General features: G+C 40.2%; 1 protein-coding gene across 2 annotated transcripts in view; it reads left to right on the forward strand.

Moving 5' to 3' along the window:
- The window catches only part of TRIM33 (tripartite motif containing 33), a 54,348-nt gene that overhangs the window by 4,010 nt on the left and 32,738 nt on the right, over positions 1 to 17,600 (forward strand). For both annotated transcript variants that reach the window (XM_067558757.1, XM_067558758.1), the window contains exons 2-3: positions 14,524 to 14,642; positions 14,832 to 14,979. In XM_067558757.1, coding sequence (XP_067414858.1) covers positions 14,524 to 14,642; positions 14,832 to 14,979 — 267 coding nt within the window. The remainder of the gene's footprint in view (positions 1 to 14,523; positions 14,643 to 14,831; positions 14,980 to 17,600) is intronic.

The raw sequence follows: 17,600 nt of genomic DNA on the forward strand, positions 1-17,600 counted from the left end.
TTCTCGGCGGCGGTGAGGGGGGGGGAATCAGCAGCGGGAGGGGGGGATTCGGCGGCGGAATCGGCGGCGCGGTTTGCCTCGCGTACCACTGAGCCGGCTTCCGCGTACCACTAGTGGTGCGCGTACCACCGGTTGAGAACCCCTGATCTAGATTGCAAAACAATGACCCAGACATGCATTCTGCTGTATTAAAGAAAGGAATGATCATGCTAACCCTTGCCCTTCAGGTGATGCCTAGTGCTGAGCGAAATACTTTGAGGTTTAGTATATTTCACATTGATAATGTGTTGAAGATATTTAAGTTGATGAAATGTTGGGTTTCCAAATCTTGAACAGAAATGAACTGAAAAGATACTTGCTTTTAATGCCAATGCTTCAGTGGCTCTTTGGGTGGTAGTGAGCGGTGAGTTCCTATAGTTGCTGTTTTTACTGTCCAGCTGGAGGCAGTTTCCTGCAAGGCTGGGTTACTGGTCATCTGCACAACTGTTTACATTTTGACAGTAATATTTTAAATAAGGAAAAATAGAAACTTTTTTTCAAATGAAAGCTTAACATTTCAGGAAAGGGGAGATCTCTAATATTTTAGGATCCACTTTTTTTGTGCCCAGGATTTTCTTCTGTCCCTGAGAAGATAGGTTGTTCTGAGAATTTCACTGTGTTTCAGTGAGATATTTGCAGTCTCAATTAAGAAGATTATCCCAGGAGGGAGAATGTGCAGTTCTTCCAGCCCCTTATGTATGCCACAAAGAGGCAGGACTTCATTAGGCTACTAAAATCTAGCCAATGAGCGAGCCCACAAGAAGTTTTCTGAAAACTTTAGGAAAGCATAGACACTGGGTTAAATGAAACTGTATATAATTAGATGCATTAACACTTCTTGTGGTGAAAACTGTAGTATGTAACATAGCAAAATTATAATTGCTCTGAGAACTTATTTCTTGTCTCTTGTGTATGCAATTCCATTCGTAAAATAGCATATACTTTTGCATTTAGGGCATTCATATTACAGTGATGGACATCTAAGAAATGTGTGCAATAACTTTATATTCTTTTGTTTAAAGGGAAGACAAAACCTGACTGCACATGTCAACCTAGCACAGTTATGTATGTGACGTTCGAATACAGTGAACTGTTGTTCTGTGAGCCTGTAAGTAAGCATCATGCATTCAGTAAAGTGAGACTCACAGTAAATATTTCTGTTACTAATAACAGACTATTGAAACAGCAGAAATGATTGTTAGTTTACTCAGTTTTATTTGCATTTCACTTAGCTCAGAAACTGACACAACACTGTTCTCTCAAGGTATGCCTGGATAGACAGCCTGGATAGACGGATGCGCTAGCTCTGCCTGAGATAGAGCACTAAAAATAGCAGGGTGGAGCTTGTGGCCCAGGCAAGCCACCCGAGTACAAGTCTGCCTGACCTCCTAGGATCATACTTGGGTGACTTAGATAATACCTGTGTCCTTGCCTCAACATCCACACCCCTATTTTTAGGGTGCTAGATGGAGCGGAGCTAACATGGGTCTGTCTCCCTGGGCTGGGAGGCAGTTTCCCAGCTGAAGTATAGATATACCCTCACTTTTTTCTTCTGTATAATTAGGAAGGGTGTGTGTGCAGTGTTGGCTAAAGATGAGTGGAGGTTTAATTCTAAAAAATGGTTAGTGAAATCCCTTCTTTTAGATTCTGATTTCTTAAACTAGTGTTATATACATTTCTTAACTTTCAAATACACTTTCGGACATGAATCTGATGATTTTTAACCTATGTATCTCAAATAACATCTCAATAATGTGTCTCAAGATTACTATAAATTGCGGGTTCCCCTACTTCTTAATACATAAGTGTCTTGTGGGCCACCATTCCTTGCATTAACGATTGTGTGGACAACAGCTTTTCCTGTTCACGATCATATAACATCCTTTTGGCAACTGCAGCAGCTACTTACATGGAAAAGTGATATATGAGAAAATTTAATGTTTCTAAGTATCTTGTAATAAATTTGGCATCTGAAAATCAGGGGGAGCAGCAAACACCACATGACCAGCCAGTCAGCTATCTATTGATGACACTTTAGGAACTTTTGATATAACTGAAAAGGGGGGAGGAATCCTTGGTTTACTTTATATGTTTGGCAGCACTTTATGCCTAGTCAGATTTGCTGTTTCCCATTCAGATCCTGGCCTCAAATGGGTTTCCAGATTCTGGTGCAATACATTAGTTAATCACTTTCCCTTTTGCATGGGTCTTTCAAACAGCTACAGACTGTCTATACTGCAGCGCTAATTCGAATTAGCTTAATTTGACTTTCAGCAGCCGATTTATAGACATTGCAACAGAGTGTACACACTATGCTGTTTGCGCTGGTCTCTTGCATTCACACTGGCCAGCCTTAATTTGAATTAGAAAGCAGTGCCATGTGGGTAGCTATCCCACAGTGCAACTAGCCACGGTGGCTGTTGGGATGAGTGTCTTCGTCCCAGGATGCAACGCTGCTTCCCCTCCCCTTCTTCCCTTCCCTCTCCCCCTCCAAAAAAACCACAAAAAACAAACAGAAAAAGGATTTTTCGCACCTTTTTTTTTACTCCCCATGATCGCCATTGCTGCAGAGACATGGAGACAGCTGAACTCTGCACTATAATTCTGACTGTGACAAATACAATGCGGCTTATCATGGAGTACTTGAAAAATAGAGCAAGAAGGCAAAGCAGGTACTACACGTATGCCACCGTGGCTGCCCTGCTACAGGCCATCGAGCAGAACAATTCCCGATTGCTGCAGGCTGTAACATTTCATCTGCAGTCCGTGGACCACAGTTCTGATGCAGGGAAACAAGCACAGACTGGTGGGACTGCATCGTTATGCAGCTATGGGATGATGACCAATGGCTGTAAAACTTTTGTATACGAAAGGCAACTTTCCTCGGATTGTGCTCAGAGCTTGCACTGTCCCTGAAATGCGTGAACACTCGCTTGAGACAAGTCATGACGGTGGAGAAGAGAGTCGCCATCGCTCTCTGGAAGCTGGCAACCACCGACTGTTACCGCTCGGTTGGGAATCAATTTGGAGTTGGTAAATCTGCAGTGGGAGCTGCCGTGATTCAAGTGTGCAGGGCCATCAATAGACTTCTACTACGAAGGCTAGTGACTTTGGGAAATGTGCAGGACATAGTGGAGGGGTTTGCCACGATGGGCTTCCCAAACTGTGGGAGAGCCATTGATGGGACGCACATCCCCATCTTAGCACCTGCACACGAGGCGACCGAGTACATAAACTGCAAGGGGTACTTTTCAATGGTCTTGCAGAGGCTTGTGGATCACAGGGGTTGTTTCACAGACATCAGTGTGGGGTGATCTGGGAAGGTGCATGACACTCGTGTATTTCATAACTCGGGGCTGTTCTCTAAGATGCAGGCGGGCACTTTCTTCCTTGACCAAAAATTTGACATCGGGAGTGTGGAAATGCCCATAGTGATCCTGGGGGATCCTGCTTACCCCTTGCTCCCTTGGCTAATGAAGCCGTACACCAGTCACCTTGACAGTGACAAGGAGTGTTTTAATAAGAGGTTAAGCGGTTGTAGAATGTGCCTTTGGGTGTTTAAAGGGTAGATGGAGGAGTCTCCTCACTAGACTGGACATGAGTGAGAAGAACCTTCCTTCTGTGATATCTGCTTGCTGTGTTCTTCATAATGTATGTGAAGCAAAGGGGGAAAGGTTCCCCCAGGGTTGAGCTGTGGAGGCAGAAAGACTGGCCACCAATTATGAGCAGCCAGATGCCAGCACTACTCAGAGAGCTAACTGCGGAGCGCTTTGCATTAGGGAAGCTTTGAAAGCCAGGTTCTGCAATGAGATGAAGGAGTGATTTCTGTTCAAGTATGTTGTTTGCCTTTGATGATCCCTCTCCCCAATCCCCCTTTGATATCTGTGCCCGACAAATACCTCCTGAACAAGATAATATTTAATAAAGAAACATTTTGGAATGATGCAAAACTTTATTTTTTAACATTCAAATCATGGGGGAAGGGGGGGGTGAGGGTTCATCCACTGTCTCCAGGGGTACGGTGGTAGCTTGCTAGGGTGGAGAGCAGCACGTACTGCATCCTGGACAATCTCCTCTGAGACCTCGTAGTGGCGGGGGAGGTGCAGGGCGGGATAGCCCTCAGTTCAGGATCATTATGGAGGGGCTGTAGCAGGACTCTGTCCTGCCTCTGCTCCTGAAGGTCCACAAGACGGCAGAGCATGTCTGACTGGTCCTGCAGGAATCTCAGCATCTCCTGCGTGGTGCTGCGACCAGTCTCCTGCATTTGTCTGTGAGTGTCCGTGACCCTGTCCATGCTCTGGGACAAGGTCAGTCTTCACGCTCTTTGCTCTGTCTCTGTGGCTGATGAGGCATTCATAAGGTCGGAAAACCTGTCATCTGTTTTTTTTTTTTCCTTTTTCTAATCTGAGACAGTCTGTCTGCAGCATTTCTTAAGGGTCTGTACACTGCCGAGGTGTCTACAGAATGAAAGAAAGATAAGAAGGGAGCCAGAGTTAGCATAGTGAAGAAAGTGATACAAATGTAACTATTTAAATAATGAGACCATGAAACAATGTAGCAAATGATTTCCTCTCTCTGCTGGGATTTCAAACCCCTACAGAGATCAGCTGTGGACAGCTTGTTGTGGGTGGGGGGGGGAAATCTCTGCTCAGATTTCAAACCCATACAGAGACCAACTGCGTACAGCGTGGTGGCGGGGGGAGACAATGCTTAAAACAGAGGAAGGCATGATGTGCTGGCCACCTTGATTGCAGAGAGGACTCCAACCATGGAGGGATGAAAAGGGCTGCCCTCCCCTGAAAAGTTCTTTCAGGTGAGGGAGGGATAACAGATTACATACATTAAATGTCCCATGTGATATCAACTGATAAACGTAGTGATTCTCAACACATAAAACAACTGAGCCCTGGGTTACCACCCAGTACAGCCAACGAAACGCCTGAGATCCCCCTCGGCCCCCCACACCCAATGTACAAGGACAGAAATGCTAATAAGAAAGAAAACTCACCAGATGTGCCTTCTACGGGATCATTTGTGCTGTCCTGTGTGCTGGTGGACTGCTCGGGGGTCAGGAATAACTCCTGACTTTGTGGGAGAACAGACACCCCACTCTCCTGCACCCTGCTATCCACAGCTTCCTTCTCCTCCTCGTCCATGGAGTCCTCCTCATTGATCATGGACTGTGAAGTAGCAGAGGTATCGATGCTGTGGGGAGGCAACGTGTTGGGATCGCCACCTAGAATTGCATGCACCTCATCATAGAACTGCATGTTTTGGGAGAGGAGCCAGAGCGGCTGTTTGCTTCCCTGGATTTCTGATACGTCTGGCGCAGCTCCTTGATCTTCACTCTCCACTGCTGAGTGTCCCTCTTATGTCCCTTCTCCAGCATGCCCTGGGATATCTTCCCATAAATGTCCAGATTCCTTTTGCTGGCTCTGAGCTGAGCCAGAACAGACTCCTCGTCCCACAGCCCATGAGGTCTAAGACCTCTGGTCAACTCCATGCTGGAGCGTGTTTGGGCTTTGCAGTAGCCATGCTGAGAACAGTGGCAAAGCTCTCTCCACGCTGGCAGCAAGCACAGGAAACGAATATTCAAATCTTCCCGGGGCTGCTTGAGGGGAGGGAACTTTACCTGCTAGTGTGACTGCAGAGCAGCACAGCGCGACTGTCCAGAGTGGTTAAAATGGGGCATTATGGGATACATTCTAGAGGTCAATTAATTCGATTTAAGTCCCATTGCGTCTACACTGACACTAGTTCGAATTAACAAATTCAAATTAGGCACTATGCCACTTGCAAAGGTGGTCTTATTAATTCGATTTTACAGGCACCTTAATTTGAATTGAGTGGTGCCAGTGTAGACGCGAGAGTAATTAATTTGAATTAAGGGACTTTAAATTGACCTAAGTCGCCAGTGTAGACCGGGCCACCGAGGCAGAGAAACCTTTTTAAAAAGATCAGTAGTAAAACCATGAACATTGGCAGACACACTTAGTCAGATGTAAATTTTGAAACTACTTTAAATTTTGTTTAGATGTCAGGTTGATGATGTGACATTGTAGTGACCTATGTGGATTTATTTGAATGTTTAATCATTTAAATTAGCCATCCACCAAAATACCTATGCTATCAGATATGCACATTTGATGACCCCTGAAGTTGGTGAGGGAAATGACACACTCCACATGTGCAAAACTACTTACTCATTTTGGCTATCTCAGCCAATAAATCAAACTTGGCAAAATATTCATTCCTCAGGGGGCTACGTGTATGCCAGCTTTCAACTTTTAAACCGGAAGTTTGAGTTATTAGAACACACAAGGGTTTGAAAATATTTCCTGAAGTGTGGAACACTTTTTAAATCATGCTTATAAAAATTTAAATAGCTGAAGGGATTTTCCTTAAATATTTTGAGGAAAATTTCATTTTTGGCTTGAGAACAGGCATGGGACACTTCAAAGGGTAAATTTTATTACAAAAGCTGGTTGAAAATAGAAGCTTAAAATGAACTTGCTTCCTCACCCATACTCATAGCATTGTGGTAAGAGGTTCATGATGTGATTATTGGTGAACCTTTGGGTACAAAGCTACAGAATTTTAGGCCACTGTTAACTAATGTGGCATTTCCAATGTACCAGCGAAGAATTCTAAGCCACTTCTCTGAAGCGAATATTCTTGGGGATTTGCTATATAAAGTCTGTTAATCCTGGTAATAGGTCTCTTTTAAAATGTGTGATCTCATTTGTTTTTTCCTTTTCCCATTCTTGGGTTTTGGCTTTTCATAAAGTGCCACAATAAAGAAACATGCAAAGAAATGTTATTCATTTTAACTTTTGGGGTGTGGGTATGTGTGTTGTGCACTTGCATGTGTGTAAATAATTACAAAGAAAAGGTTTAATAAATGAGCCACATTATTCAATAAAATAAGAAATTTGCTTACTACGTATAAGTAAAATGCATCTTTATGCAGTGGAGTCCAGGCTTGAGTTCTGGATAAGCCTTATAAGAGGTACAAAACTGTCATTCCTGACTGGCCATACCACCTGTGGCTATGATCTCATCTAAATCAGTGCCTAAGCATAATGCTGAAGAGTATGTGTTGTGCTGGAGAACATAAACTTTCTGCCAAGATCTTTGAGCAGGTTGAGCAGGCATTCTGGGAAGGAGCACCTTCTGTTACTGAATCAGTACTGCTAATATGAGACGGATTGTTTGCAGCAAAATCGGCAGCTCTTTTGCAGCCATCAGAGCTAGTGAAGTTCTGAAGCTTAAGCAGATGGTTTTTAGCTGAGAGCAGTGAAGTTTAAATTTAATCAATGTAAAATGTAAACAAAGTTTTCAGCTTTTTAATTGTATTTCATTTTTGAGATTATGGATTTTTGCAGTCTTGGATATTACGGCATCTTGCTTATAAGCAAAAACGTAATGGTCATTTATTCTTTGTTTTATTCTTAGTGATGACATTTTCAGTACATTTTTCAAAAGTTTAATCAAACAGAATTTAAATGTCCAAATAAAAGCAATTTAGCCAGGCTTATATCCTCAGTGTTTAGACTCTTGTAATTTACTTTCTATTATACCCTACTTCTATCAAAGTAGCAAATAAATGTAATTCGTAGCCAGAGCTTTTTATGTTCTAATATAGTTTTGCTTTTAGTGGCAAGAATTTTTTTTTTTTTCTGCTTGTACTGTCAGATGAATATTCTTCGTAGCGACACACTTAAATACTCCTACTCCTCTGGAAATGAGCTAGTGTTTGAATTTTACCTTTCTCTGTTGCATAGTGCAATGGTCATTGTTTGGGTTGAATTGTACGTCAATTTAAATTGTAGGTAAAATTAGGTTTTTAAATATGACAAACTAGATAACTTTGAGTTTGACTAATGTTGAGCACATTTGTTCCAGTATTTCACATTCTGCAGTCAGCTGGACTCAAAAATGGATTAAAAAGTTAGTCTAGGAGCAAGCTTTAAATAAAATAACTAAAGCTGCAAGGGAACATTGGAAATTTATCAATACTGAAATATGCAAGGGAGAAGAGAGGAAATGCACAGCTCTCATGATATGTTCTTCTAGGAAACAGATTTATGGTGTTTATGGTTGACCAAAGTGATTGAAAAGGGGGAATTCCCCTGAACAAGAAATTTGTCAAGGCGCATGGTCTTGAAATGGGGAAAAAACATCACTTTAAAGCTAAAAACAGTCAGACTCAACCTGCTAATATTCATGTGCATGCTTATGGTCAAAAGCTCTACTAGGATCAGAAAATTAAGCAATTGTTTTCAAACTAATTTTCAAATAATCTTGTGCTCATGGGGCTAAAATTCCTCTTTGTTCAAGGTCTCCCAAATATTTATTAGGCTGAGTGGGCAGCCTCTTTTGAGGAAAAATAATCCTTGACTGTGCAAATTTCCAGTAGAGAAATCAGGAAATTTTGTAATGAATCTGCGTCAAACATTTAAAGAGGTTTTTAGCAAATATTCAAATAACTTCATGGCAAACTACAGAACATAGAGAATGGGATTTTAGGCTGGGTTGACATCTTTCCAGTCTCCATGAAAGAAGACTCTAGAAATCCTACTCCTACTAACTATTCTCAAACAGCTAAGATGATTCTGGTACATAGACCTATTCTTAGGCTAGCTTGTCTGAATTGCAGCTTCTCTAGAAATCTTATTCACATTGGCCTAGTCTGTGAAATCCTAGTTGTTTGCCTTGATTTACAGATTATGAGAAACCAGAAGGGTTGGGTGTGGGGGGGTACACGCTAAAATATATTCAAGTAGAGCAAGGTGAGCTGATTTGGATGACTCAGTTTGTGGACTGGAATTCTTTCTCCTTTTACCCATACAAGTGTTTTACAAATGCTCTAAGTGAGAGCTTGACTCCCTCCTCCTCTTCCCCCATTACCCCATGCTACCGATCAGAACGTGTTCTTAGTTGATAATAGGCAGGAGATATACCCTAATGAAAGCACTCTTGAAAAGATTTAGCCAACTTTATCCCACTTTTTATGGAGTCATGGTGAAGGAGGCATAATCTGAGTAAAGAGTGAGATGCAGTTTATTTAAAAGGACAAAGTTAATGTGAAATCTAGTAAATTTATAATTGAAAGTAGTTTTGGGTATTATACTTGCCACTTCTATAGTTTACATAATTGCATTTTTCTATTAAAAAAAATTCTCTCCCGTATTGTGTGAAAGACCCATGCAAGCATCCATCATGGGAATTTGACTATTCTGAGAAAACATTGACACTACCTATATGCAAAGAACTCTCATGTCAAATCAGAAAATAAAATGAAAAATATGTTTAAAGACATTTTAGATGCTACTTGACAATGGTAGGTAAAATTTCAGATGGGTACTGGTTTAATGTCAATATCTCTTTAATACCACCAATATAGCTTAGAGCAAGATTCTAGTACAAATTGCAGGTTTTAAGCATCTTTTTTCACTTCCATGAAAATAGGAGTAGTGACTTTCTTTACTATTGTTTTGAATATTTTTGAGATCTTGGGTAGTAGACAAGGTTTTAATTTAATATACTTTGAGTTGTTTGAATTATAAATAATTAAAAGGGCTACAGAGAAGCTTCTTGCATTGACATTCTCTTAAAATCTTTTTGACCCCAAAAAAAAGGATATGTATGATATGAGAGCTAAGCCAGACTTAACTTTCCAGTCATTTAGTGATTATCTAACAATATAACACTCCCAGTATATAGTAGAACTTCTTCTATTTGCATCTTTCTTCATCTAGACAAGGCTTCCCTTCATCTGAGATGTTCTATCTTCTGTTTCAGTCAAGAACTTGAGGAAATAATTTCTCTCTCTAAAAAATAGCATTCAGCTAGCTGAAGAACCATTAAGATGTCCTTGCTTCACACTCTGCTGTTCTGAGATTGTAATTCATTGTCTGATTAATGGAGGCTGAAATTCCCTTTCTTGGGTCTGGCAGCTGTCTAGAAGGATAGTGATTATTACATGACAAGAATTCCCTTCAGCTATCCTCCAGTGGATTCTTTTTTGGGTAGTTTTAATAAGTCGGAGAGATCGTCAATATGCAAAATCTACAGAGTAGCTACTCAAGACTAAATTCCTTTGTTAAACACCATGCACTCTAGTTCTTCTCACTTACAGGTGCCTCCCTGACCGCACAGGTTTCAGGGTGTACTTCCCACCTTTTCTCCTTTATGGTTGCCTTCTGCCCAGATTAGTGTATTGGGTGAATTATTCCTCCTATTGGGGTCACCTGACCCTTGTTAGGAACTTGTCACAAGGAATCTGGGAGTTTCTCTTCTCCCTCTGTTGCAGGCTTTGGAAACACTCTCTCTCCTAGTGCCATGACAGGGAGGAGGGGCTCATGATGTGCGAAGATGGCAAGTGAAACCTATCTTCATTTGAGCGTGGTTGACAATGCAAGGCAGGCTTTTCCTACCTGCTGGATTGGTGACTCAGAGCAAATTTCCAGGTAAGAAGTTATTCCTGCTTTTCCATTAGATCAGCCTTGGCTAGGATTACAGGAGAGGAACAAGAACCACAATTATCTGTGCTGCTATAATTTACATAGCAGTTGTATGCGTTTGTGTATGGTACAATGTACTCTTAGGGTATATCTACACTGTAGTGTAAGCCAAGGGTTAGTAGGACTCAAGTCAACTGACCATGAGTTAGAGAACCCAGGGTTTCAGTGTCTATACTGATGGTTAACCCTACATTACAGATTTTCTAACCTGTGCTCAAACCAGGGACTCTGGCACCCACACTACAGCATATAGACCTGAGTCAAACCAATCATATCCTAGACTGCCTACTGCCCTCCCAAAATGTGGCTGTTTTAGCCTTTGGGGGAGCACTTCACTGTCCATCATGCACATTACAGGAAGTGTGACTAACATGCCAATATATTCTGCCAAGCACTCAGTTTGGTCTGTGATGGTTATAGCAACCCGCTTGCACTGGAGACTTGGAGCAAAATGCTCACAAAGCTCCAGGAATGTAGCTTTCTTCATGTGAAAGTTTTGAACCCACTGCCAGTCATCCTAGGTCTGCAAGATGATGTGGTCCCACTAGTCTGTGCTTATGGCCCTACTCCAGAAGCGTCTGTCCATGTAGGGGGCATCAGCGGCTGTAGCGAGTGTCATGAGCATCATCAGCTAGTTTGTCTGCCAGGTGTGTGCCCTTCTCCTACTTCATCATAAACTCGGTCAGATGTCTTTGGTGGGTCAGAAAACTCCACCAGACTGTCCACCAGCATCTCATGGCAACTGCCTGTGTCCTGACAGCTCTGCCAGCTTTCTGACAGGAAGGAAAGGTGCCTCCTCCATGTTGGAAGACTGGAGTGGAAAACCACCTTGTATTCTTCTGGCTTCATGATTAAAACATTAAGGCCTAGGTAGTTTAAGTACTGAAATACACCTTTTCTGTTAATTTGGTTACATATTGTGGAATTTTCAATGGTAGTAACCAGTTCCTCCTGTTTTTTCTTTATATAAAACACCATTTCCACACTTTTTCTCATACAGAAAGCATATCAGTGAGTGACGTTTGGGATAATGGAACTTGGAGTCTCAATAGTTAAGATAATATGTAGATTTACTGATAGACATGTATTCTTGCTGGAAATGCAGAACACAAGCTGATGCTTTTTGCATAATATTGTACAGGGTATATGAAAACTACTAGTGTAGAAAATAATGAAATCTGAGACATGAAAATGGTGTTTAATGTGCAGGCTGAGAAGATAACTTTTTTAGAAGGACTGTAATCCACTGAGCACGACTGCAGTCTTACTCTGGCTCTAGTGAACACAATCAGGAAAATAAATCTAGTGTTTCAAGGAAAGTTTTGATATATCCTCAATACCCATTGCTTTGGTGTGAGCACTTCATGCCTAGTCATCTTTACTTGCTCTACAAGGTCTTCCTTGTGGTCTGAAATAGTCACTTGTTGTTTCTACCCTTTTTCATAGGTGGTCATTTTTTTTCTCTTTTTTAAGACTGGCTTTCTGCAGCACACCTTAAAAATAGTGTGAAAATAGATTTCTTCACATGGGATCTCGAGAAGTATTTAGCTTTCTGTGAAAAATCCTTGAACTACAACTGTTTTTCTTGAATCTTTTGTAATACCACCCTAACCAAGAGTACATATTTTTAAGGTGGCTAAATATTCTAGAGATACTTGATGCTTGTTTGTTCTCTCTCATTTAATTTTCACTGTGAGACCCAGAGGCTACTTTTCAAGAAACGGATTAAAACTGTGGGACCTGACTTCAGAGAGATCAGAGATTTTAGACCTCTGGCTTTTAGTTTTCCTTCCACTGTTTTGTGATTAGCCTAGGAGAACAACTGTACTAAAAGGGAGTAATTGCTATGATCTGTTTCAATTTGTCAAGGGGACAGTGTTCCACTGAGAATACTTGTAGTGGTAAATATTTAGTGAAACCATTTTTTCCTCTGCATATCTAGACTATTGGTTTGTTAAAGTACCTTTGTGGAACTGTCTCACAGGATTGTCTATAATTAACTGAATCTTAGCTTTTAGTATGAAGGAAATATCAAGAATCTCCTCACTTGGGAGACTTCATTATATAAATAAATGAACTCTCCTTATCTTTCTAGACAATTTGAAACCATTGGTTATTTCTGCAAATCTAACGCTTGCAACATTCTTGAGTTTGGGGTGATGCGGGATCTTGTCATTGTAGATTATTTCCCTGAAATAAGTGCATTTGCATGTCTACTTCAAGTATTTTAACAGGCTACTCTAAATTCTGGACTAATCTGAAAGGTACTCCCTCAAAACATAAATATAATAAAGTAAATACATAGATTTCAAGGCCGCAAGGGGCCGTTGTGATAATCTAGTCTGACTTTCTGTAGGACATGGACTATAGAATTTCCCCAAAAGAATTCTTAGAGCATAACTTTTTAGAAAAATATCCAATCTTGATTTAAAAATTGCCATTGATAAAGAATATTCTCTAATTGTATAAATGTAGTTTTTTGAGTGTGCTTCCAGCTGTCTGTTCTTTGAGAGTTGTGCGCTGAGGAGGAATATGTAGTTGATTTGAGTGGAGTTTTGTGACTTGAAACCCATGTTTCAGCCTTCCCAACAAACCATCCACTTTGAAATGTCTGAGAACTTAGGGCATTTCACTTCAACATACTCTGTTTTCAACCAGATTTCCTAGAAATAGGTCATGCTACAGAACATGCAGACATGAAGTTGGGTGGAGTGTTGTAATGCCCTGCCAAAGTTCCTGAAAACAGAAAATGTGACACCAGATTATCTAGCTACATTCCCATTTAGTTTAAATATCTTCTAAAACCTTTGCTTCCAAGTGCTTTGAGTTTTTAGGTTCTGTTCTTTATGTCTTTCTGCTGTGGCAGTGACTTAACTGATCTCCTATGAAATAGCAAAGTCATCTTTTCCTGAAGTTCCCAGCTCTGTTAAATATAAATTTGCCAACTTAAATATACAGGACATTTCATCTGAAAACTCATCCATCTTGCATATGAAACAGAAATATTTAATTTAATTCTTTGGAATTATACATGGTTGTGCCTCAATGACCATGCTTTATTTCAGTGCTAACATTAAGCTTATGTAAGGGACACATTTAGTCTGCTCTGAGATTTCTTTTCTTCTTCTGGTGGTTTCATTGCCATTCATACTAATTCATAGTATAGAATGTAGCAAGACTAATACAGTTAGAGTAATAGCTGACTTTGTGCTGTGAAGGAAGACACTGGTTTGGGGGTTTAAAAATCAAACGATTTTTAGAATATCCCCATGGTACACTGGTAAAACTTAGTGGAAGCATGTAGTATCTTCTTGTAGTGTGTTAGTATGCCGCCATTTTCACTGAAACAGTCTGCTGGAGTATGTTGTAGGCATTTAAAATCCATATTATAGTGTGGAATAATTGTACCCATGTTACAAGTGTTCAGATTGGAGAGTATGGGGATGAAGTCATTTGTCTGTAGGCTACTTTGAAATTTAAACTTGTGTAATGGATCTGAGATGTAGGTATGGGATGCAGTGAGTAAAATAGGTTAGCCTTACTTGGAAAGAAAACCTATGGAGCCAAGACCAAGTCAATGACATACTATACTTGAATTTTGTTTGGAAAGTCTGAAAGGTTGCATCACAATTCATATCAACTGGGCTTGCCTCCCCCTTCCCCCTCCCGAAAGGGGAAGGCCTCTTTAGTGGTGTTTGGCCCTTCATTCTAATGGTTCGTCTGAAACTGCACCGTGTTTGGCCCAGTGTGGATTTGTTAGATGTTGTTGTTAATCCTAGAGTCTGATTTTCACTTATCCAATCACATTAAGTAGTCAGAAGATGGTTTCCTTTGTTCATTTTGATCACTTGTCTTTTAAAGCCACTTGGTTCTGGCACAATGACTGTTATAAATTTGACTTTCATCATTTTTGTTCCTTGAAACCAAGAAAATGTAAAACGTTTCTTGTGTGTTGCAGTTGGTGTGATTAGGTGTCCAATATGCCGCCAGGAGTGCAGACAGATAGACCTGGTGGATAACTACTTTGTGAAGGATACATCAGAAGCACCAAGTAGCTCTGATGAGAAATCAGAACAGGTAAGGTTTTCTACTTTTCTTACTACAATTTAGGTAGTACTTGGTGTATGTGCATCTTGGTACATGTGATTGAACATCTAAAGAAATAAAGCACTTTTACTGGACTTTATTTATATTCATAGTAAAACCTCACAGGGAAAATGAAACTTTGTAAGTAACTACGTTGACTTGTTTTATTCCCACTTCTAGGTGTGCACCAGTTGTGAAGATAATGCTAGTGCTGTTGGCTTTTGTGTGGAATGTGGAGAATGGCTGTGCAAGACCTGCATAGAAGCACATCAGCGAGTAAAGTTTACTAAAGATCATATGATCAGAAAGAAAGAGGATGTCTCCTCAGGTAAGTTTGCTGTTCTTTTGCCCAATCCTACCTGTAGCGTAGGAATAAAAATGACTTGGAGCTTCCTGAGGTGGGTGTGCACATACAATTCAATCTTCCTCTCTTGGTTTGGATGTACTGATCTTTAGTCTGTGACTTCCCTTGAAGGCTTTAGAGAAAGATCGAGACAAGCCAACATACAGTCAGTGAGCCCTGAAAGTGGAAGAAACTTATACATGTTAAATACATTATAAAGGCTTGTTCTGGTTATACTTAATACTGTTAAAAGGATCTTTCAAGGAAATGCATGAATAAAGAACACAAAAACAGTGAGGCTTCCATTTTTGTTTGGGTTTGTTTTTTTAATCATGAGTGGTGCACCCATCTTAATCAACAGAATTGATGTGTGTATTCTGAATCATACCTGATTTCCTCAGTGATAAATATATTTGTATTACTTATTAATATTGCAGGGTTAGGACAGATGTGGGAGTGTGAACTGGATGTTTTGTCTCAGGTATCAACACATTTACTAAGTTCCAGTTGCAGAACCTTTCTGGTTCACTCATAGCTAGTAACAGAGGTAAATTTCTAGATCCTAGGGTGTATGTTCAGGGTCGATAGTTTAAAAAGGGGGAAGTGGGGAGTGTAAAACAAAGGTTTCAACATGTCCTGTGGAGAGGAATGAAATACGCCTTTAATTATGGTCTGCGGACAGGGCTATGAAGTTTAAAGTCATACTGTATGCAGCAGGGCTCACACTGGAGATTTACATAAAGATTGAGCATAGAATATGGCCCTTGTATGGGAAACCAAGTTACTATTGCATCAATATCACTAAGTGCGGGAGCAATTTGCAGCACACTTTCAGGACCATCACTGTTTCTGCCTAGTGTCTCACCAGTTACATATGCAGTTAGCCAGTTTGCTGGCACTACTGTGGTAACTGAGTGCACAAATTTGGTGTGAAATTGCACATCTAAACTATTGGGAAATTTGGTTCTCAAATTGTCATCATTAGGCTTCACAGTTCATAACCTCTTGCAATAGATGGGAACAGGTCACTCCTCTGAGAGCTGGCTTCAGGGTGTGTAAAACAGCTCTTCACTTAGCTCATTTGGAAGGTTTTCTTTGCAAACAAGGGACAAAAAGATTTTTAAATTGAAGCTCAATTTCTGCAGAATCCACATCTGTCATGTGGGCTGGTCAAATTAAGTAAGACAGTTATTTGACATCACTACTGTGAACAGAACAAATTGAGAGAATGTAACTAGGAAGGAACCTGATGAAGGCAGTTTTGGTCCCCTTTAGTGTAGTTGCACTGTAAGGGCTTTCCAGGAACTCCTGGGCTCTGCCAAAACTGTATTATTAATTATTTTAAATGCTTAATATTAATGAAAATTGGTTTGATTAGTCTAAAATCTTGTCGTACTTCTAGCAACAAAATTAACTTTTAAGAGACTTTTTTAAATTTCTGCCTGAAATTTGACATCAGTTACTGAATCATAAGATCTTTTATATTGGTACAGTTTTGAATCTCAGCAAGTGGCAGATTGTCCGGGTACAGCCACAACATCAGGGCTACCTAAAAAATGACATCATTCTTAATGTAACACAATACAAACATCATGACTTCGTCAGGCTGACGATATAGCCGGATTTACCCTTCAACACTTTGTTGCGAGTGTAGAGTTATAGAAAATATCACTTCCATATTTAGGACTATTCTAATACAGTGATCTTTTGCTAGAAACCAAACCACATAGCAATTTTGTGATGTAATCAGCTGTGGTGAATTATTTACTCTTCACGTATTCGGAAGAAATGATCTGTTGTGTCTGTGATGGTTGTTAGACTATGTGAAATATATCTTGAACATTTCAAAATTTCTTTAGTAGAAGACCCGACTTTGGATTCATGTATACTGTCTTTCATTGCAATAACTTGCATCATGTAACAAGCTTCAGATAGTACTTGACAATACAGGAAAACATCCATTTACTACTACTCTTTAATCCTTATCTGCTTCATCTTCCAAAGACTGCTTTTCCTCCACAAATGTCTTCAAAAGGTCATATGCAATTTGGAATCCCCAAAATAATTTTTTTGCCTTTATCCTTCATTTGTTTGTGTGTTGAATTTCTATTATCCAGCCAATTGGAGTTCATATGACTTGACGCTGACTAAAATGAAATTTCCTAGTAATAGTGATAGTGTTTACTTTGACACTGTTTCCCATTAAATATGATTTACTGCTATTTTGTCAGGGTTTTGAAGAGGTAATTTAGAAAATCCCTGGGTGCTTGATGATACAAAAGTTTGAGGGGTGTTTGAACGTTCAATTAGTGAGGCATTGTTAGAGTGGGGTAAAATGACAGGTGGCTTTAGATACAAACAAAATAGCTTGATTTGGGGTTTTTTTGAGGCACAGAGGGGAAGTGACCCCCACCCTTTTTTGCTTAAAACGTAATACAGCTGGAAACTTCCTTGATATAAACTAATGACTGTAAATATTTTACTAAGCGCACATTTACAGTAATTTACACTAACTTACCTCAAATTAGGTTTATAATAATCCTTGCCTGATTTCTTAAGTTTTACACAGCATGGCAGTTAGAGATTTTGCTCTTCAAACTGTCTCA

The sequence above is a fragment of the Emydura macquarii genome, unplaced genomic scaffold (assembly GCF_026122565.2).
Source record: "Emydura macquarii macquarii isolate MOO-44397 ecotype Brisbane River unplaced genomic scaffold, CSIRO-AGI_Emac_v2 contig_2184, whole genome shotgun sequence".
Classification (NCBI taxonomy): domain Eukaryota; kingdom Metazoa; phylum Chordata; order Testudines; family Chelidae; genus Emydura; species Emydura macquarii.